The sequence below is a fragment of the Adiantum capillus-veneris genome, chromosome 12 (genome assembly GCF_014529385.1).
Source record: "Adiantum capillus-veneris isolate H3 chromosome 12, ASM1452938v2, whole genome shotgun sequence".
NCBI classification, from domain to species: domain Eukaryota; kingdom Viridiplantae; phylum Streptophyta; class Polypodiopsida; order Polypodiales; family Pteridaceae; genus Adiantum; species Adiantum capillus-veneris.
The window spans coordinates 44,718,986-44,741,738 of NC_140942.1; the positions used below are offsets into that span (position 1 = coordinate 44,718,986).

General features: G+C 45.0%; 1 protein-coding gene across 2 annotated transcripts in view; it reads right to left on the reverse strand.

The window, feature by feature from the left end:
- Window positions 1–2,223: 2,223 nt before the first annotated feature.
- LOC147445672 (uncharacterized) overlaps window positions 2,224–22,753 on the reverse strand; it is a 90,542-nt gene continuing 70,012 nt past the window's right edge. The window contains exons 4-6 of one of the 2 annotated variants that reach the window (XR_015189798.1): window positions 5,080–5,207; window positions 3,896–4,856; window positions 2,224–3,251 (exon numbers count right to left, since the gene is read on the reverse strand). Coding sequence is in view for 1 of the 2 variants with exons in the window: in XM_086525120.1 (XP_086381246.1) it covers window positions 3,978–4,856; window positions 5,080–5,207 (1,007 nt within the window). In the remaining variant the exon portion in view is untranslated. Of the gene's footprint in view, window positions 4,857–5,079; window positions 5,208–22,753 lie in introns of both variants that reach the window. The other variant, XM_086525120.1, reaches the window with a different exon arrangement.

The following is a 22,753-nucleotide window of genomic DNA, read 5'->3' on the forward strand; positions in this document are numbered from 1 at the left end:
TTGTAAGTATTGAAGCTTTAGATTGAGGTTTTTAGGCTTGGATGTGTGTTCTCATTGAATGTATAGTCTATGCCGCTATGTTCCTTGGTACACATTTTTTGTTGATCCTTGGTAGTAGCCTTGTACTTGGAGTAGTATTGTAATCACCCACTTGTATCGAGCAATATATTCCTTTCTTTTGTCTTGGCTTGTTGTTGTTGATGCTTGTTTGATGCCTTGAGATGATATTTGCCCTGTCTTGAGATGTTGTGTTGATGCTTGACTTGTACTTTGGTAGCCAGGTCTATCCTTAGGATTGCATTGCATTTATCTGAGGCAAAAGGTTAGAAAACATAGAACCATTAGACTTTTTCCTTTCTCCAATGTCTTTGAGTCTTGACCCTTGATGGACTTAATTTTCCACAAGGATACAAAGTCATTTCTCTTTTCATCACAAAATTGAGTAGAGGGTTTGGTATGAGCACAAAATCCATAGTGGCTTAATCACGCATCGAATCTTGATGGTCAATTTTATCTTCAAGGAAAGGCTAAAAGATAGGGCAATCCTCCTAAGGAGTGTCTGTGTTCATTTTTTCAATAGGCAATACCAATCATGTGTTCCACTTCAAAGAGCTAGATGTTAACATGTCCCTCATATTCAATCTCACCTTCACTTCAAGGAAGAGATGTTGTAGACTCAAAAGACAATATTATGTAGCTTTGTTATATCCTTGTAATTAAGGACAATCAACTTACCCATATTGCCAAAGGTACAAATAAGTGCAACCCCAATCTTGGACAACCATAAGTTGTCTCATGTAGGACTTCCCATAATTATCTTCTAGTTGGGTTCTTTGCCAACGTATATGTAATCTACCCTGCAACTAATCACAACGATGTTCTCTAGAGTTCTCTAGAAGTTTCCAATTTACCAATTGGAGTTCTCTAGAAGTTTCCAATTTACGAATTGAATGACCATCCACTTTTTCCCAAGGCCCACTTCCCCACTTCTCCCACGTGGTCTTTGTACCTATGTTAACACTTGCTCTTGTGTTAAGGATGATGGCCATGGCCGTTCGTTTATTATATTTCATAGGTAGGCAGGCTTCATTGTCTTGTTCACCCTCTTTTAGGGACGCCTTGGGGATGGGGATCAACTTTCAACTATTGTATCCTCTTGGCCAAACCTAGTCATTCTTAACTCATATTGATCACAAATAGGTTTGGTCTCACCTCAACCAAAGGGATGGTACAAAGTACTGGAGCTAACATTAGGGCTTGCATATTTGAGATATCATTTTCTTTAGGGCTTCTATCTTTTGAACCTGGCATTGGGACTATATGAAACTTAGCCTAGTATTCTCCTAGGCATTTGAGAAGTGTAGTGAGAGTAATTGGATCAAATTTGATTAACCTTGTCATGCTCTCAGAGTACTTTCATACGAGATCCTAATGATCACTAAATTTCTTGTAATTTGTTAAGAAATCAAGATATGCCAAGGGTGGAGGAATGGTGGGGAGCCGAATCGTTGTTTTGGTTTTAGATATGTTCCCATTGCTCTTCACCCATTTTGACGTTTGACCTTGAAACTTTTTCATCGATTGGTAGTGATTCTTCCTGGACTTTATCAAGCTTTAAATTTACATGGGAAAAGTTTCCTACCAGTTCATCATAAAGTGTTGATGATTTGTCTCTATATGAGAACTTGTTGGTGTGAGAGCTTTTGCTAGCATTTTTGGATTCTTTTAATTCAGACTCTTTTGGGCTTTCATCTTGTTAAGAGATGGTCTCCATTGCTCGATCAACTTTTGAATTGATGAGAAAAGTGCTACCTCCTTCAAGCCACATAGATGTTCTCAGAGCTTTTTTGGCAGCTCCTTGAAGGCTACTGTTGCCATCATTACAGTATTCATCTCTTGAGAAACAACTTTAATAATCATGACTGAGCCCCCGAGGCTCATGTCATATTTGTTTGAATCATCACTAGCCATATCAAGCTCATGCTTTTGATGATAGCGAGGTTCATGGGAACCAAACTCAAATGTGCCCAGCCATGTATTGAGGCACTAAAGTCTTAAAAATTCCATGATGCCTTCCACAAATGTCTGAATTACACAAGGAAACCTCCAAGTAATGATGAATATAGGGAGATCCTACAAGCTGAGAGAAGCAAACCCCACTATTGGCACTCATGTGAAGCAAGTCTTTAACTTTTGGGAGCCTACTTTCTATGCAAAACCAGAGAAAACAAGGCCTCAATGCTTCCCATGACTTTGGAGAAAATGTTTGTCATATACTAACATGAACATGTGAGGATAAGAAGGCAGCATCCGGTCATGTCCGGTTAGTCAGTTACACCGCTTATACGTCCGGTGTTAATCCGGTTGAAAAAAAGAAACGTCACTACTTTACACCTCTATAAGCATTGAGTACACATCTATAGGGCTCTCAATTATCTCCTACGAGTACAAAAGTCAATAGATGATCGTACATTATTTACATTTACAGTGATGTCGTCCTGATCCGCTTCGAGCCATTTGACCATCACATTGTTTGCAGAAGAGCTGCCAGAAATTCTGCAGAAGCAGTTCCCATGCAAATCAATCCCTCCCTGCCTCTATCTTTTCTCTGTAGAGAGAGCATACTTGACCTAGCAAGCAAACCGGTTGCTTCTCCCTCTTCACAAGGATCCTGAACCATAGGGCCTTCAGCTGTGGTCTCCCATTTCCCTTTCCACATTATTCGTCCCCATCAATCTGCCCTCATTTGTAGCTAGACCAACAGATGTGACCTCACGTTCGCCCCCTTGATGCTTGAAGAAACTTGATGGCAAAGCTTCCAGTGCTACCAGCTGCAAACAAACTTCCTCTCTAATACCATCTTCTCTCTGAATCCAGAGTATATTCGACCTAGCAAGTGAACTGAGTAATTCTCCACTTCACAACCATCCTGAGCCATTGAAGGAAGTTTGAAAGCCTTCTTATCACAGGACAAGCGTCCAGAACCCATAGGCTAGAGTTTGGCGAATCACCACCCAATGGTCTTATGAATGAGCTCCTCCTATACAAAGCCCCTTGGGGTAGGACCCTGTCTTGCCATCTTATCAACTTCATTAAAGCTTGGAGCAGAATGGTCTGCACCACTGCACACATACTGTCCGCTGCGACATTTGAATCAGGAGCTTGCGACATACTTGTGCCTTCATCGGCTGTCTCCCTTTTCGCATTATCATGTACTCTTTGTCAAATGAGAGAACACATAGAACTAGATCCTTCATAAAATGAGACAGAATGGCTTTGTTTAAATAGGCATCAGCCAATGATGAAAACCTTCTTGACAAATCAATAGTATCAATCAAAATTCCACTGACGTCGATGCTCATGCTTGATACTAACCCCCCGCATTCAAGAAAACTTTGGAGTAACAAGATATGAGCACACATGCCCACTTCCCCCCCCCCCCCCCCACACACACACACACACAGCACGCAGGCAGGCCCTTGTGAGTTTCTCAGTTCTTAATCATGCTCTTTCTTTTTCTTGTAAGAGGGCATTAACTAAGCATCCTCTTATGTATAAGTAGGCCACTGGGAAAGATCGTTGATATTGTTTCCTGTTCCCTTCACCTATACCATCCTATTCACCTTGTTCCCCCTAAAAGTTCTCTCTCTTCCTCTTAGAGTTGATGGGGGCCATGTTTGTTTGTTTGTTTGTGTGTCTGTGTGTGTGTGTGTGAGCGAGAGAGAGAAGAAGAAGAAGAGGAGGAGAATTTTAACATCGTAGGAAGCTATCCCAAGAGACCTCAAAGATCTATCCGATGAGAGTTGAACTCAAGGCCTGTTATTCAAGAGGGAAATGGCATAACCAATCTACCTCACTTGAGAGAGAGAGAGAGAGAGAGAGTGTTTACACTCACCTAATGAGAAACCAAATGGCGATCAGCACACAGCAAGGCCATAGCAATAACATGCAATTTAGTACCCAGTACTAACAGGAATCTATTCTTTGGCGAGTAATTTTGCTAGATCATCAACAGGAAGTCCTCCCATTCCAGCGACGCCCACTGTAGGTAGTTGGAACTTCCGTTTTACATCTTTCTTCGGTCTTTGAGTCAGATCTCTGCCAAAGTGCATCCGCACTTCATCCTTTGGTTTAGAGACAGGGTCTCTCTTTAATTGTAACCTGTGAATCATCTTAGGTGTGTATTCAGGTGCAAGGGGGGCAAACTGGGCTAGCTCATCTGCCTTCCTGACAATCAGATCTATATCTGTATCCTCCGCAAGTTCAATGGCCATGCCAGATTGATAAGCATGTTCCCACAGAGCATCTATATCTACCGCATAATTAGATGGTTGAATGTCCTCATATTTGTACCCCTCCTTTGTAGCTACACCAAGAGATATGTCCTTCTGATCCCCTGCTTCATGCACGGTAAAACTTGATTGCAAAGCTTCCGACGATCCAGCCTGCAAATTGACTTCCTCCCTGCTTTTGTCTTTACTCTGCAGAGAGAGCAAGCTTGACCGAGCAAGCAAACCGCTTGCTTCTCCCTCTTTAGAAGGATACTGAACCATAGGAGGTTTGAGGGTCTTCTTATCAACTTCCTCAATGCTTGGGTCTGAATGCCCTGCACCATTGCATGCGTTGCTTGCTTCTCCCTCTTCACAAGGATCCTCAACCATAGAAGAAAGTTTGAGAGTCTTTTTATCAACTTCATCAATGCTGGGGTCTGAATGCTCTGCACTATTGCATGCAATGTCCGCTGTGTCTTTTAAGTCGGAAGCTTGAGACGTACTCGTGCCTTTGGCTGTGGGCTTCCCTTTCCACATTAGGATGTGCTCTTTGTCAAACGAGAGAAGAACGCATGGAACAAGATCCTTCATACAATGACACAGAATAGATTTATTAAATAGGCTTCGGCCAATAATGAAAACCTTCATAACGATATCAATCAAAAGCCAACAATCTTTCAGACAACATCAATACTCATACTTAATACTACCGTCTACATTCATGCAAAAACTTTGCCAAATTAACTATTTTGTAGCAACAAGGTATCAAATTTTTAGTAACAAGATACAAGAACACTGTTGAACTTACCCTTAACTTTGCTCCAATCTTTTTGTAGTCACTAGGATTTAAACCTCGACAATCAACTCGTACCAACTCATCCACTTTAAATGCAGCTCTTACTTCATCCACAAGCGTCGAGTACACCCCGTTTTTACCTGTCAGTAAGTACCAAATTTCATTTGCTTAGCACAATTGCCTTCCATAAAAATCCATTGAATTGAATAAATTGTGGTTTTGCATCCCCCATCCAAAAACGACTCATTTAAGCACAGACATAATAACTTGACGCATCACCCCACACACACAACAACATATTCACCCAGGTAACACTACATCCATGTTAGAGACATAGACATTGGTACATGGTTCTGTGTCATAGGCTTAATTCTGACCTCTAGCAAACGTTAAAATAATCTCTCTCTCTCTCTCTCTCTCTCTCTCTCTCTCTCTCTCTCTCTCTCTCTCTCTCTCTCTCTCTCTCTCATAACAGGTCTCGAGTTCAACTCTCCTCGTCGGATAGATCTTTAAGGTCTCTTGGGACAGTTTCCTATGACGTTTAAATTCTCTTCTCGTGTGTGTGTGTGTGTGTGTGTGTGTGTGTGTGTGTGTGTGTGTTTTGATTTAGGTGAAAAGAACTCAAAAATTCTATTCGTGAAATGACAATGAATGAAACAATTACTGCAATCCTCGGCTTTGCTTGGTAGATAGCGCCTCTTGATCTCATTGACCGCTACCTGCACAGTCACATTTCCAACAGATGTTTAACTGGTAGTCCTCGACCCCTTCCTCTTGTAAACCTTCAGGATTTTCCTCTTCCAAAACTGGAGTCAGCAGACGAAGAGGGGGTAAGAAAGGAAATAAACGTGGAATTTGGAGTTAGCAGTGTGTTGGGTCTTTTTTGAGAGGGGGATTCATCATCTTCAAAGTTAGGTTTCAGCAGACCCAGAATAGTTTTTATCCCTTTGTAAGAACCATAGGCAATCAGGAGCATTCCTGGTTCATTTGCCCCTAGCTCTTTGAGCATTTCAACCATCAAAGTACGAAATTGTATGAAGGCAATTTGCGCCAGAACTAACTCCTTGGCTTGTCCACCTAACCATGAACAGATGAGAGTAAGATGAAATGATGTAGGCTTTTCCGGGAATATAGATTCCAGATTGTTGATGACAAACCAAACTGCATGGTCGAACCATATGATGCTAGACTCACAAGACGCTTTAGGGTCCAAAAATCTGCAAGCACACTTGAGATAGGGTCTGTAAATATTCCAGACTGATTCTGCATAATAATCAGCATTGTTTTTACTGAATTCCATGAGTCCTTTCGTTCTCACATAAAGTCCTGCATTAGACCCACACTTCTTAGAGTCCAAAAAATTCATGTTAAACAGAACTTTAATCAGCTCACCTTTGTCTAAACATTGCACTCCTTTGAGTATCTTCAGACGAGAGTCCTCCATTGTTGAGGCAAGTAGATTTGCCAAAAAAACCCAGGTTTTTATAGAAATAGGAGCCAGAAATCCTTTATTGGGGAGTAACCAAAGTTTGTGCTCCATCCCTAAGGATTCCACCTCAACTTGTCGTATTGGTAAGAAAAGAAATATCCTCGAAACCTTAGGAACTAATTCGAAAAGCGAAGTTTCACTTAGAGAACATAAATCTTTCTGAAATTCTTTAACTGCTTCCGCAGCCGCTGCATCCCTACAGAAAAGACCGTTGGTAGGTGGGAGAATCGGAATAGTCGGGGCTGTGACAAAACTGGGGCTGAGTCCACATTGCTTTCTGAGAAGGTTAGCAAGTTCAGCACCATCAAAACTTAGCCAACAAGTCCTCTTTATGTGCCTTAGAGATAGTCGGGACATTTGCAATAATTTCAGAAATAGCTGAAACACCATCCTTACTGTTTTTGACTAACATTGCTAATGTTTTGACCCATTTGTCAAATGAGACTGTGTGAATAAGGGAGGTATTAGTATTACTCGACGAGGCCACAATGAGAGCAGATGCTTCAGCATCTTGAATGCGTCTTAGAACCAATAGTGAAGCTCTTGAGAGTGGCTCCATTGGCAATTCCAATCCTTGATACAAGGAAATAGCCTGAAGGAGGCGTAGTTGATGAGTGCGTGGTGGTGTGTGCAAGTGATAGAGTACGCGAAGATGTGCAGGCCTTGAGACTTGAAGTGGAGGCATTGTGCTGCAAAAGGGAAGCGCTAGCAGAACGAAGAAGGAGAGAGAGAGAGAGCTTACGTTTTTGGGAAAAACTCAATGAGTGAGTTTTGGGTTTTCCCACTTTTATTATAAGTGACCTTTAAAAAATGTGTTCAGGTTCATATTGAACCTGGACAAAGTATAAAAATGTACAAAAAGGGGTTATTTAGGCCTTTAACCCAACAACCTCCCACTTAAAGGCATAAATGACGCCTTTAAGTTAACCAACTCCCACCAGTTGTATGCAATGCTCATGTTGAGCCTTAGCAAGACTCTTGGTGAGAACATCTGCAGGGTTATCCTGTGTATGGATCTTAGTCAAGTTGACTAGACCATCCTCCAATACCTGTCGTATGAAGTGGTACCGCACATCTATGTGTTTGGTACGGGCATGAAACGTGGCATTTTTGGCTAAATAGATAGCACTCTGGCTATCACAACCCAACACGGGTGTATGAGCAGGTATGCCAAGTTCTTTTGCAAGTCTGCTCAACCAAATGGCCTCTTTTGAAGCCTCTGTGGCTGAAATATATTCAGCCTCAGTAGTACTCAATGCCACATTTTTCTGTAACTTAGAACACCAAGAGACTGCACCACCAGCAATGGCAAATACATATCCACTGGTAGATTTCCTGGTATCCATGTCACCTGCCATGTCTGCATCACAATATCCTTGCAACTTTAAGTCACTTTTGCCATAACAGTTCCTCACGTGTAGGAACTACAAAACCTTCACGTTGTTTCATGTATATGTCCTCTTCAATGTCACCATGCAAAAACGCTATCTTTACATCCATTTGATTCAATTCCAAATCAAGCACCGCAACGAGAGCAAAAAGGACATGTAAAGTTGTAAGTTTTACAACGGGAGAAAAGATTTCTTGAAAATCAATTCCTTCTTTCTGTGCATATCCTTTTGCAACCAATCTTGCCTTGTACTTCGGTTTTTCATCCACAATCTTAATCTTGCATACCCATTTGTTAGGAAGAGACTTTCTCCCTTTAGGCAATGGCACAAGATCCAAGTATCATTTGCATACAAGGATTTCATTTCCTCTTGCATTGCAAGCTCCCACTTACTGCTTGGCTCACATGTCTTTACCTCTTTATAAGTAAGAGGTTCTCCCTCATCTGTCAACATAACGTAATGCAAAGAGGGATCATATCTACTCAGAGCCCGTCTTGGACGAGTAGACCCCCTCACCCAATGATCCACATTATCCGGTAATAGGTCTACATCAGGTGGCATAATAAAATCATCAACAATGGGCTGCTGTACATCATTTTCAGCACCATTTTCAGCATTGTTTCGTGGCTGCAAATGCCCTTTTGGAGCCTCAATTTGTTGTCCAACATCATCTGGCTCAAACACCACTGGATCATCTACATTTTCAGCTATATGTGGTGCATACTGAGGGTCAAAAATAGGCCTAACAAGTGGCTGGTCATGCTGAAATTTGACCCTTTTATGATCATGCTTTGAGGCACAATTGTTTTGAAGCAGCCTTGCCTCATTAAAAACAACATCCCGGCTACGTATAACCCTTTTGAGCTGAGGTAACCAAATCCTGTAACCCATTTTGAATTGTTCACCATATCCCATGAAAAGGCCTTTAATGGATTTGGCATCTAGTTTATTCCTCAACTCGGGTCTGACATGCACAAAAGCCTCGCAACCAAAAATGCGTAAGTGATCATATGAAGCAGGCTTGCTAGACCAAACCTCTTCAAGGATGTCACCTTTCAAAGACATGTGAGGGGATTGATTGCATATATGCACTGCAGTTTTCAAAGCTTCTCTCCAAAATCCATCAGAGAGATTAGCTGCGGACAGCATGCATCTCACCCTCTCACAAAGTGTCCTATTGAATCTTTCGGCCACACCATTAGAAGAGGGGTTGTATGGCACAGTAAGCTCCCTCTTAATGCCCAAATTTTCACAAAATTTGTTAAATTCAGCACTTGTGAACTCCCCCCCATTGTCCGTACGCAAGCATTTTAGCTTTCTACCTGTTTGGGTGGTCACAAATGCATGAAATCTCTTAAACGCAGCAAAGGCTTCATCCTTAATTTTAAGCAAATAAACCCAAATTTTTCTAGAATGATCATCAACAAACGAGACAAAATAGCATGCATCTCCCACAGACTTAGTAGGCATGCTACATACATCAGAATGTACAAGATCAAGCACACAAGATTTACGAGAGACACTAGAGTAATAAGAACGCTTTACTTGCTTGCCATATTGACATTCATTACAAAAGTCAAGCTTTGTGCCTTTAGCATCAAGCTTGTTCAAAGTACAAAGTTTAGAAAGGCCCTTTTGGCTCATATGGCCAAGCCTCTTGTGCCACAACTCCATGTGAGAGTTAATTTCAGCCAATGCAATAAACTTGTCCAACACGGCCTTTCCATACATGCAATAAAGTGTCCCTTTCTTTGTGCCCTTTACAATCAGCCTTGAGCCTTTAGTCATTTTCCATGATCCTCTCTCAAACAAGATGCTGTAACTATGCATATCCATCTGACCAACAGAAAGCAAACTCTTCTTGATTCCCGGCACATATCTAACATCATGCAAGACAAGCTCATTTGTGCCATCTATTGAGAGATGCACAGTGTCAATACCCTCAATGGAACATGCATGATTGTTTCCAAGGTATACATGGCCACGCTTGCCTACATCAAAAGTAGAGAAACACTCCTTGATAGGAGTCACATGAAATGAAGCACCGGAATCAACAATCCAAGTCTGGGATAATGCATCATTGACAGTCAACAAAGCATCAACAAGATCACTCTTGGTGATCTGCATGTCCTGTGAATGAACATTAAGAGAGGCATCAATGTCATAAGCATCATCATCTGACAAAGTGGCACACAAGATGTCCTCTACATCTGACAGCTCCTCAATCACAACATTAGAAGCCACATTGGCCTTCTCTTTGTCCTTTGAGCTATCCTGTGCATCTGTCTTGAATTCCTTCTTCTCTTTCTTTTTGTCTCCGCCATTCTTTTTCCGTTCTAACTCGGCTTTGTTGTACCTGCAATCGGGTTTCTTGTGACCTTTCCTGCCACACCAATAGCAAGTCACATCACCCTTGCCTTTGTTGGCATGTCCCCTTTCCTTACTCTTACTCTTACTCCGTTGTGCATAAGCATTCTTCTTTTCTGTCCTGTCTCTAACCATGTTGGCAGAGCTTCCTCCCTCTCCACTTGCTTTCCTCCTGATTTCCTCATTCAAGATAGAACCCCTAACACCATCAAAAGTCAAATTGGGGTTATTGGACAATGAAACCACCAAAGTTTCCCATGACTCAGGTAAGGTCATAAGCAAGAAGATAGCTTTCAGCTTATCATCAAAAGGGGGCAAGCCTGAATCCTGCGACAAAGTACCTGCGAACAACGACAAGTGCTCTGCAGCGCTCTTGGACTCATCTAGTTGCATGCCAACAAGTTTTCGCATCAAATGCACTTGGTTGACAAACGTTGTATTCTCATACATTCCCTTTAACTTCTCCCACACATCAAAAGCACTTGTGAGACCTTTCACATCAATGACTGTCTCATCGGTCAAGGCTATTTTAATGTATGTAACAGCCTTCTTGTTCAGGCTAACCCATGCTTCATCCGTCATATTCTGTGGCTTTACCTGTTCAAGTGCCCACAATCCTTAAGAAATAGGATTCCTTGGATCCGGTCTTTCCAAAGGTCGAAACCTCTTCCATCGAACCTCCTAATCTCGAAGAGATTCTTCACATTCGAAGAAGATGAGGCCATAGTTGTACGAATAAGAGGGCTAATACGCTGAATTTTTGGGCAAAATGCACAAAAACCGGAGTATAGCCTCATAGAGATGTGCACTACAGCTCCAAATGGTCACATAAGCAATTTGAGGCAAAATAGGTCGATTTAGGCACAAAAAAACAATTTCTGAAATTTATGCACAGGAAATTTCAGCGAGCGAATTTGTGCTCAAAAACAACAATTTTAGTTGTTTTTAACCTCACAGAACATACATAAGACTAATGCACAGCCTTTAGAAGCATGCAAGAGCAAAAGCCCCAATTTGTAGCATCAAATTGTATGAAATTGAGCCACAAATGGTCAAACATAGCCAAACTTTGTCAAACGTGCGTAGATTGCTTCAATTTGCACTTTTCCCAATATAGTCACATCATAAAAACACTTGCAAAAACCTGCGTAAATCTGAAATTTACTGAAAACACCTGTTTTAGGACCTGTTTTTCGACAATTTCAGTGTTTTCGAGTAGCGGGGACTTAGCAAAAGTGTTCCCACACCTTGTTTTAGGTCAATTTGACTTGCCGGGAGCTCTCTAGTGTCCGGAAACGAGTCCTTTGGCGATGAAATTGCAAAATCTCGCGTGAAAGTTGACCTCCTTGGCTGAAAATCAGCGTTTGCAAGTTTGGGAGCAAACCCTAATTGGGCTCTGATACCGGTTGATGAGCGCGTAGCGGTGTGTGCAAGTGATAGAGCACGCGAAGATGTGCAGGCCTTGAGGATTGAAGCGGAGGCATCGTGCTGCAGAAGGGAAGCGCTAGCAAAACAAAGAGGGAGAGAGAGAGAGAGAGAGCTCACGTTTTTGGGAAAAACTCAATGAGTGAGTTTTGGGTTTTCCCACTTTTATTATAAGTGACCTTTAAAAAATGTGTCCAGGTTCATACTGGAACCTGGACAAAGTATAAAAGTGTACAAAAAGGGATTATTTAAGCCTTTAACCCAACAGTAGTTAGAGAAAATTCAAAAGGAAATTATATAAACGAAAGAATCTTAGAATAAGCCCTAATGTTAAAGATTTAATATAGTAATTTGGTAGCTTCCTCAACCTTCCAGACAGAAATAATTCATAATGATTGTGTGAGGCTAACTCCTCTAGTACAGATTGAATGCACACTCTGATCAATCTGTCCTAGCAAAAATTCCGGGAGCTTGGTCCTGACCGAGTGGTAAAACTGGATCTAAGTGCCAATGGTGTGTGTTTTAGTTATCTACATATATTACCCACAAACGAACATACATATGTTCAAAGACCAAGGTACCCAGATAAATACAAGGTTTATTATATTAGACAGCATGATTTTGTATAAATAAATCTTATTAGTTTGGTACAAGTAACCATCCGAATGTAGAAATTTTTTTACAAACTGCGAACCAGCAGCCATTCCTCCCAACTATAAAGCAACCAAAAAGCTGAATCAAAGAGAGTAGCCCTCACTTGCACCCTTAGAACAACATAACATTCTCTTAGCATTGGCTTTGTATGCAGGTGATGTATGGGCATCCTAGTTGTTATCCATGTCACAAAGTTTCAACTTCTTTTTGCAAATAAACTTTATTAAAAAATGAACAAACTTTAATAAGACTTTGGTAGTCAGTTACATCTTCATACCGAACTTCATCAGTTTACAAACTGCCAATGATTTTCTTTTAAGCATCTTGATAATTTATCTCCTTATTCTTGCAGGTTCAATTAAGATATGCTCTCTGCCTCGACCATGCCCTGTTCTTTGCCGCAAATGATGCTATATATTCAGCCCTAGCTGCCTTAAGCTTTTTTGAGATCTGTGCTCTCTTGATTGGATCAACAATAGTACTCATCCGAGCAGTCAACCTATATCTTGGTAGACCCTGATATTAGTAAACAAATAAATTTGCAAATTTCTTTTATATATGAAACCCTGTCAATTTTTGCCATAATTTTGAGCGACCTCTTCCGCTCTCAAGTGGCTGGACTCCATAAACACCAGAGTACAACTACAATGATTAAACCTGAAGTGATCTGTATACATACTATAGTAAAATGTCGAGTCAGAGAGTTTAGCGAAAACATATGAAATTCCATTTGCCACTAGCCGATCTAGCTCCTCTCCATGTCCCAACATATGCCTCAAGGTTGAGCCCTTCAAGGCCAGAATCAACTAGGGTTATCGTTCGACCAGTTTTACGCCGAAAATCAAGAACTTGAAGTTACTCAGTCATGCATGTTTAACAGCATTACTCTACATTCCATAAAAAGTTCCCCTTGAAACCAAAGAAAAAGCCGAACCATCAGCTCCGAGAAGTACCAGCCCAAGCAAGAGGAGTCTCAGCCAGAGCCAGAGTAACACTATACCCTTCTTGGTTCGAATCTTATTTAATGCCAAATCTCAAGTAGTCAAGCATAACGAATAATGAACCAGAATATGACAGCACGGGCCAGATCTAAGCCAGGCCTCCAAGCAACTAGTAGAAGGTCAGATTTTATTGTAAGTCAGAGCAAACAGTAAAGTATCTAAACCATAGTATATTTAATGGTAGCATCATCACTTGATGTAGTGGAATAAGTATGTACAAAGCAAGATATCCAAGCAACTGATGAAGGTTAGATGTTTTGCAATCATCATTACTTAGATACCATACAGGATCCCCTTTCAGAGACGTAACTGTCAGGGTCAGATATGTTATTAGCCAAAGCTCGAGCCTGAACCAGAGTCAAAGCTAGCCATAAAGCAGGCTACTTCAAGCTTTTGCAAGATACAGTCTTTGTATGTGTAAGAAAAAACTATAGTAAGGTCCGATTCTCTGTAAGTTAAGAGCAACCACCTTATACCATAATACCATACCTCTTTTAGTTAGTAAACGATCAGAAAACCATCAGCTCCAAGAAGTATTAGCTCAGGCCAAAAGAGTACCAGCCAAAGCCAGAGTTTCCAATGGAAATCCTATGCGGGCTTCCTCCGAGAAGTATTAGCTCAGGCCAGAAGAGTACCAGCCAGAGCCAGTCAAAATTCCATGTAAAGCACAACCATCCTATACCATAATATCATATCCCATTTAGTTGGCAAAGGTATCAAAAAATCCTCAGCTACGAGAAGTATCAACACAAGCTAGGGAAGTAACAGCCAGAACCAAAGTAACACTGTACCTTTCCTAGTCAGAAATTAGTTTATACCAAATCTCAAGTTGTGAAGCATAAAAACCAGAATATGCATGTATACAATAGGTTTTTATGGTAGTATGGGCCAGATCTAAGCCAGGCATCCAAGCACCAGGTAGAAAACCAGATCCTTGTCAGTCAGAGTTCCCATTGGGATCAAAGTACCAGCTGAACTATCAGCCCAGAGCCAAAAAAAACCAAAAAGTAACATCCCTAGTCAGAATACTACTCATTCCTTACCCTACTGATTAGTATCTTCACAATCATTAGGTGTTGTGGCACTCAGCCATGTGTATACTACCAATATTATGCCAATTTTGACAGGGTTGAACCTGTAAAGTCACAGTAATAGGACATGGAAACCTTATCAGATACATCACATCATTCACAAGGTTATTTTAGAAGCATTATCAAAAATTAGATCCATTTCTATGAGCCGGTTAAAAAAATGGTACAACTTTTGAACAAAGGTAGTGAACATTATTCCTTCTCAAAAATTTACACCCCTAGTACTGCAACAGTTTATCAGAGCCGACAAAAACCAATGTCAGTATAGCAAAATTTCGCTTGGTCCAGCCCTTAAAGGGGTCACAAAAAACCTTTGTAAAGAAACCCGATTGTTTATATATATTTTTTCTATGGCGGCATAACCAGCAACACCACCAAGATTTCAGCCTTATACTCACCATCAGTAAACAAAACCAGAATAGTCTCCATGTCTATGCTAGATTTGATGCCATTTTTTTATACAGTAGAAAAAAGCTAAGTGTGAGTGCAGTCAATATTAGGCATGAAGTAAAAACAAATTCTTTTGCTACCTACAAATCCGAATGACGTTTCTTTCAATGTCAAGGAAAGGGTTCCACAGTACCAAGCATCATTTCTATTATATTATGCAAAGGAACTCGACCTAAGAAGAAGCAGAAGCCAATGGTTGGACTTCCAAGACTTGCTTTCCTCTCGCCATAGTTTAATACACTCAAGCTCAACTTCTTATACGCTAACCCTCAGTTACACACACAGAGTGTACAAAGAATCCAAACTCACATACTCGCCAGCTAAGTGAGGGAGACCCTCACCTTTTATACAGTTGTTGCTCGGAACACGCCGAACCTCCACATCCCATACTTAGCGTCTTGTAGATCATCTCCAGCTATGCACTCGGTGGAGGTGGATAGCCTTGAATGGCCCATGCGCTTCGTCAGCATCCCTCGCTGCAGACGCTTCCCAATTTTGCCGACAGAATCCGCGCGCTGTAGAGCATCCCCCAATTCTCTCTACTCGCTCTGAGTATGCCCCCAAATTTAGTAATGCTCACTTAAGTGAAAATATACCTTTAAAGGGATTTTTTTTAAAACTAGTTTCCCACGAAGCAGGCTATGTTTTCTACCAAGGAAGCCTAAAATTCTCCAATTTTAAGTTAATACTCCTTGACATTTGTGTGTGTGTGTGTGTGCACGTGTACGAGCGCGCGTGCACGCGCGAGTTAAAATTCTTCTTGGTTGTGTGTGTGCGAGTGTGCTAATGAAAAGAAGAAAATGGTATAACCTTTCTATCACCCAAGTGTGGTAGATTGGTTATGCCATTTCCATCTTGAATAACAGGTCTTGAGTTCAACTCCCCTTGTCGGATAGATCTTTAAGGTCTCTTGGGATAGTTTCCTACACCATTAACATTCTTTGCTTCTCCTCCCCCCCTCTCTCTCTCTCTCTCTCTCTCTCTCTCTCTCTCTCTCTCTCTCTCTCTCTCTCTCTCTCTCTTAGTTTCTTCCTGATAGCACGTAGTACGGATGCAAATTGCTCCTCAACTGACACATCAATGCCAACATGAAAACCCAAATATCTACAGCTTTGTCCTCTAGGTAGCCATATGAAAATAACTATACACCCCACTGACAATCCTCATCCACTCCTACAAGAAAACAAAAAGACTTGTGTTAATTGATGAGAGCACCATTGACCAAGCAAAAGGTAGCCAGAGCATCTTGTAGATTGTCCAAGGTGGGTGTGTCATAGCTTACAAAGAGCATAGTGTCATCTGCATACTACTCATCCTAGCAAATATGGCGAGTCATCCAAAGGCATAGTAAGACCTTGTATCTGTGGGATCTTGTGTTGCAAAGAGAGACATGGCCTCAGCAAAAAACAGAAAGAAGTAGGCAGCCAAGGGACATCCCTGTCGGACTGAATGAGACAGAGGAAAACGTCAAGTGGCCTCTAATCGTGAGAGCGCTCAAAGCAGTACAGTACAGTACAATGCAGATACACCTCTGATCCAATGCAAGGGGAAACCCATCTTATGAATAGTGCCCTCCAAGAAACCCCAATGTACTCCATCATAAGCCTTCTCAAACTCAAGAAGCACGACACTATAGCCTGATCTGCCTAACAAGCCCATTCAACTGCCTCATAGAAAGTGAAGATGTTGTCCAAAATACAAAAAAAACCTGTCTGTGAAGCATGGATGAGATCGGGCATATAGGGTTTTACGCGAATACTAATCATGCGAGCAAAGATCTTATACATGGAGGACATGAGAGTGATCCATCTCCATAGTCGCAAAGATGATGTACCTGCGCCTTTCAGCATAAGAGAAATAAGTTTCGAACACATAGAGGCAGGCATCTCTCCTCTGTCAAATATGTGCTATAGACCGGAAAGCATAGCGGAGCTGAGAGCATCCCAGAAATGCATAAAAACTGTCTAGTCAACCCATCCTCTCCAAGACAAGAGGCACCATCGAGGCCAAGCACTGCGTCATGCATCTCCTGCACACAGAAGGGAGCTAGTAACTTATGGCACATAACCTCTATAACCTCTGGCTACACATGAGACCAAACATCTTCTCTGGCACACAAAATATCATAAATAAATTGGCCAGCAGCAAATGCTCAAAATAATTTGAAGCTATGTCAAGGACCTCACTAGGATCCTTATGTAACATGCCTACACAATCACGTAATGCACTAATGGAAGTCCCCTTGGGACATTCCCGGAAGTGTGCAAAGAAATCTTTATGGGAATGGGTGATTTTTCGGTGCTCGCTGCTGCTGCACACTCCCGCTGCGCCATCGCCCTCAGCCCCAACCCGCTTTATCCCCCCCCCCCCCCCCCCGACTCGGCCCGTTCACCCATCAGTTTGGGCCCTCCGCCTCGGTTGCTCCCTGCAGATTCGGCACTTTCGGCATCTGTTCCAACTCCTTGGAGCAATGTTGGCGCGCCCTTTTGCGGCACCCTCCCGTCGTCCTCTTCTTACGCCACAACAGTAGACACAGATGGAGGCTCCAGCTTCGCCACAGAGGGACTCGCCAGAAGCCCCCTCGCCCGACCCCGTTGAGCCCACCATTCAACTTGCTCTCTCGCCTACAGAGCAAGCGAGCCTTGCCGCCGAGGTAGAGCGATTGCAAGCGACCTCGGTCATCTGCAAGATTCTCGGCACCTGACCTAGCAAAGGAGAGCTGCGAGACCTTCTCCAGGCCCGCCTTCTCGCAGAGGTGGGAAAGATTTTGGATGTCCAGATTCTCGGACGGGGTTACTATCAGATTGAGTTTGAGTCCTCCGAGATGGCGTCCAAGGTCATAGCTATGAGTCCACTGGCCATCCGAGCCTCACGTGCCCACTTTCGACAGTGGCGACATGGTTTTGACCCAGCTTCGGATGTTCTAGTAGAGGAGGCAGACATCCCCATCTCAGTCTGCTTTTCGGGTTTACGGAGGGAGTACCTACCACTTCTTTCCAGGATCGGTTCCGCTATTGGGACTGTCCTGGAGACACCTCGCACGGCAACATCAGTAGCTGCCAAGGCGGTTGGCATTCCCTCAGTTTGAGTTTTGGTCAGAGATACCCACACGCTCCCGAAGGTTATCCTTCTACCTCGGGTGAGTGGGGGTTGGTTTCGACAGAGTGTGGAGTACTCGGGCCTCCCGAACCAGTGCTTCATTTGCCGCCAGATGGGCCATCTAGCGAAGGCCTGTCCACGGAGGAGGCCGCGACCTGCACCACAGCCTCAGCCCCAGCCTGCCAGGGCTGGCCCGCAGCCACAGCCAGCGGCACAGCGTACAGATGCAGAGCCACCCTCCGAGCCTGGGGCTCCAGTGGAGGAGGGGTGGCAACAGGCCCGTGGCCGCCGACGCAAGGGGCCACAGCGTCAGCCTGGCACTCAGAGTGGCCCTCAGGTGCCTACTCAGTAGCAGTGGGTGCCCACGGGGAACTGTTTTGGTCCTCTTGAGCAGGAGGAGATCCCTACGCTAGCCTCCACCTCCGCTTCTCCCTCGACGGCCGATCCCCCCCCCCCCCCCCCCCCCCCCCCCCCCCCCCCCCAGAGTTCCCTCCCTTTGCCTCATCCTCCCCGCCTTCTGCTCCCGTCGCCTCTCCACCCCGCCCCTCTACCTCTGTCGCCCCATCCCGCCCCTCTTCTCCTTCACTCCCCCCAGCTCCCTCTCCTCCTCCTGCTCCAGTTCCTCAGTCGGCTCAGGCGACTGGTCCCTCTCCGGCGGCTAGGAGATCTCTTGGCAGCGCCTTTGCCACGAGTCGCCTAGCGCGAGAGGGTCAACCCTTCTTGCGGCCCCCTCTGCAGATTCAGACATCCTCCCTTGCAGCCATCCCTCTTGGGCTGACGAGCATTGACATCAGACGCCGCTGGGACTTCTTCGACTATGGGTTCACTCGTTTTCTCGGTGACTCCGCAGCAGACCATGAGGCAACCTATTTCAGGGTGCATGTTTTGTTCCTCGCCGCTAGGGGGACAGAGGCCCTGGACTTAGCAGTTGGTTTCTCCTTCCCCCTCTGTGGTAGGACCGAGACAGAGTGGTCCCTTGACTCAGTGGTGAGATGGTTGCATACACAGGTCTTAGAGTTCTCTCACCACATGGGAGAACTTGGAGTTACAGATATGCTGCAGACTTTGTGGCCATTGGCCAAGTTTGCGGTGACACCCCCAGACTCAGCAGGATGTAGGCACATTGTGGTGTACTTCTTTGCTGATACGCAGTGTTTGCCTTGCTATGTATACATTCATGAGGACTCCTGGATAGAGAAGGTTGTGTTACGTACGGCTCGCCCTGCTTGGGCTTGGACTAGGCACTCACTGCAGTCACGCCTATCTAGAGGACGCTCGGATGCGGATTACTCCCCATCCAAGCCTGCCTCGAAGATAGCCCGTCTTGCTACTGTTGCAGCATCTGTTCTCTCTCGCTCCCCATGAGGATCGTCTCATGGAACGTGCAGGGACCAGGTGGGCCCCAGTTTCAGCGACAGCGGGGCCGATTGCGTCAGGAGCTTCAACGTTGCCTTGTGGGAGGAGAGATTGATCTCCTTATGCTTCAGGAGCACCATCTGTGTGAGAGCCGCATTCGACGTTGTGGTCAGATTTTGCATGGACGGTATGATACCTTTTGGTCATCTGCTTTTGGACCTGGAGGCATCCAGGGAGGGGTATGTATGACTATTGCGGACTCATTGCAGCAGGCCATTGTAGACAAAGGGATTATTGTGCCAGGCAGGGCTCAGTGGATTACTATGCAGGTTCAGGGTGGCCTTGTGGGCTTCCTGAACATATATGCGTCCAATGTGGTGAGTGCTCGTGCAAAGTTTTGGTCACAAATTGTTGAGTCTTTGCCGCAGGCCGATCATTGGTGTATAGGAGGGGACTTCAACATGTTGGAGGACCCTTCTGACAAGATTGGTGGCAGCCATGCTACTGTGCATGGAGTCGAGTTGGCACCTTGGGAGAGGTTTTGTATGACTTTGAGGGTCTCGGATACATGGCAGCACTCAGGTTTTGTGAGGCCCCCAGACAGTCTTGCCTTCTCTAGATCGGACCGCAGAGTGGAAGGAGTGAATCTATCGCGGATAGATCGCTTCTACACTAGTGACCACTTCAGTGACTTGGGGGGTTCAATGGGCATCTGGGCAGGGACTTCCTTCTCGGACCAGGCACCAGTGATCCTCACAGTGGCAGACAGGTAGAGGAGTGGGAGCACGATGCTCCGCATCCCAGAGAGGGTCTTGTTGGACTAAGCACTCAGAGAGAGGGTAGAGGCTCTCTGGACAGAGGGTATGGACAGACAGGATTCACCTGCAGACAGAGTGGCCTCAGGCCTAGCTCAGCTTAGCCACTTTTTTCTTCAGGAGTCTCTGGCTCGCCGGGCTGCAGCGAGAGAGACGGAGCAGCGTCTCAGACGGGGCATTGCTTCACTGCAGAGGATGCAGGAGCAGCATCTAGACAATCCATGGTTGGAGGAGCAGTTACAGCAGGCTCGACAGGAGCTTGCTAGCACAGAGGAGAGACGTCATGAGTTGCCTTCCACCGACACGCATCTCAGTGGACTCAGGTGGGTGACAGAGTGACTGGTGCTTTTTTTGAGACAGTGGGGCCTCGGCATTCGCATGCCAAGGTCAGTCAATTGAGGAGGCCCGATAGGTCACTTGCTTGTGAGCCCGAGGATATGCAATCGCTACTGACTTTTATCGCGACTTACTGTCGGCTGAGCCTCAATCAGAGCGGCAAGATGCATGCAGGGAGCAGGTTTGGGCACAGATGCCATGTCTTGTGACAGAGGAGATGCGCCAGAGGCTAGAGATGCTACTTCAGCTTGAGGAGCTGCACACAGCTCTGAGGGCCCTCCCTCGTGGTAGCTGCCCAGGTGAGGATGGGTTGACTCCTAGCTTTTTCTTGGAGTACTGGGACCTGCTTGGCCCAGATCTTTGTAGTGCTTTTCAGTACATTTTGCACACAGGAGTGATGCATGACAGCATGAGTGAGGGCCTGATCTACCTCATTCCCAAGGAGGGTGGCTCCTTGGATGAGATTCGACAGTGGCGCCCCATCACCATCCGCAACTCAGCCTACAAAATTCTTGCCAAGGCTCTGAGTTTGAGGATTCAGCCACTTTTAGAGAGCCTTATACATGGGACTCAGACAGGTTTTGTCAAGGAACGCAGTATCCTTGACAACATCTTTACTTTTTGGGAGGCTTCTGCCCTGGCACTGCTCCGTGGTGAGGACCTTGTGATTCTTCTTCTCGATTTTGAGAAGGCCTACGACCGAGTTGACTGGGACTTTCTAGAGGGCACTCTTCGCAGGATGGGCTTCTCAGATGCTTGGATCAGGGGGGTGTCAGCTTTGTACAGGCAGGCTCACAGTCAGGTGCTTTTGGCAGGGGGGAGAGGTGAGCGCTTCATGCTCACACGCTCGATCAGACAGGGTTGTCCTCTTGCCCCCTTTCTCTTTCTTTTCTATGCGGAGGCGATGAGCAGATTTTTGGTGTCACAGCAGGTTGGTCTTCGGGGCTTAGCACTCCCTATTCGGGGAGAGGAGCTACTGGACGCTGAGTTTGCCGATGACTCAGCCTTGTACTTAGATGGCTAGGAGGCCAATCTTCACAGATGTGAGCAGGCTCTGGAGACTTTCTGTTGTGCATCGGGCGCACTGATCAACTCGAGAAAGATAGTGGCTTTCTCGGTTGGTAGTGCTCCTATGCCAGATTGGATGCCAGAAGAGGGTTTCAGGTGGATTCCCCCAGGGACTGCAATTCGATACTTGGGTTGTCAGGTTGGTTTGGACTTGTCTCCCGAGTAGCAGATTGCTCCTCTTCTCCTGTCCATCAGGAGAAAGCTGTTACATTGGAGCTCAGCACGTCTATCGCTGGCTGGTAGAGTAGTAGTTGCCAACCAGGTGCTGTTGGCGACTATGTGGTACATCACCTCTGTTGGATCTTCTCGAGTCCTTGTATCAGCCAGGTAGAGAGGCTGATCAGGAACTTCCTTTGGTCAGGACGTGACACTCAGATGGCCCGAGCCAAGGTGTCTTGGTCGATCATCACGCTTCCTTGTTCTCAGGGAGGGCTTGGGATCATTGATCCAGCACAGCAGAGCAGAGCCCTTCTAGGGAAGTTCATAGTCAGAGGACTTCTTCCAAGTGAGAAGCCCTGGAAGGAGTTCTTGTTGCAGAGGCTTCGTGCCAAGGTGCCTCAGTCAGGAGGCCCTTGGCAACCTTCGACCAGATGGATCTTTACAGAGATGTGTCGAGTTGGTTTCAATAGGAGACTAGAGGACCGTTTCGCTCTGAGTTTGCTTCGTTCTTGGGAGCTCCTACGGCGTGGCCTGGAGCAGCGACAGCCGATGTGCACGGAGGAGCGCCTACGGCAGCCCCTCGTCTCGAACCCCATGGTTAGCACTCAGAGAGGCCACTTGGTTGGTCGTCGACCTCATGTTTCCTGGGGTCCCATGGCAACAGGTCCAGCACGCTCTTTAGGTGACTAGCTAGAGTTCACAGGTTTGTCAAAGGAGGTACAGGGTTTCCAGCTGCAAGGCATGAGAGGGGTGCAGAGCATGTGTCAGGACATCTCAGAGTCAGTTCCAACTGAGTGGCTCACGCCTCTCGAGCCAGTAGCACCCCGGTGGATGGGAGCCTTCACACGACTAGAGGTTCTCATTTCAATCAGGGCCTACTCAGAGACTGTCCCAGCCCTGTTCTTCGAGCTTCAGGGTGGGGGACGATTACAGCGAGTTGCAGTAGAGGCCCCGCAGGTAGCAGAGTGCTGTTTTCAAAGGATCC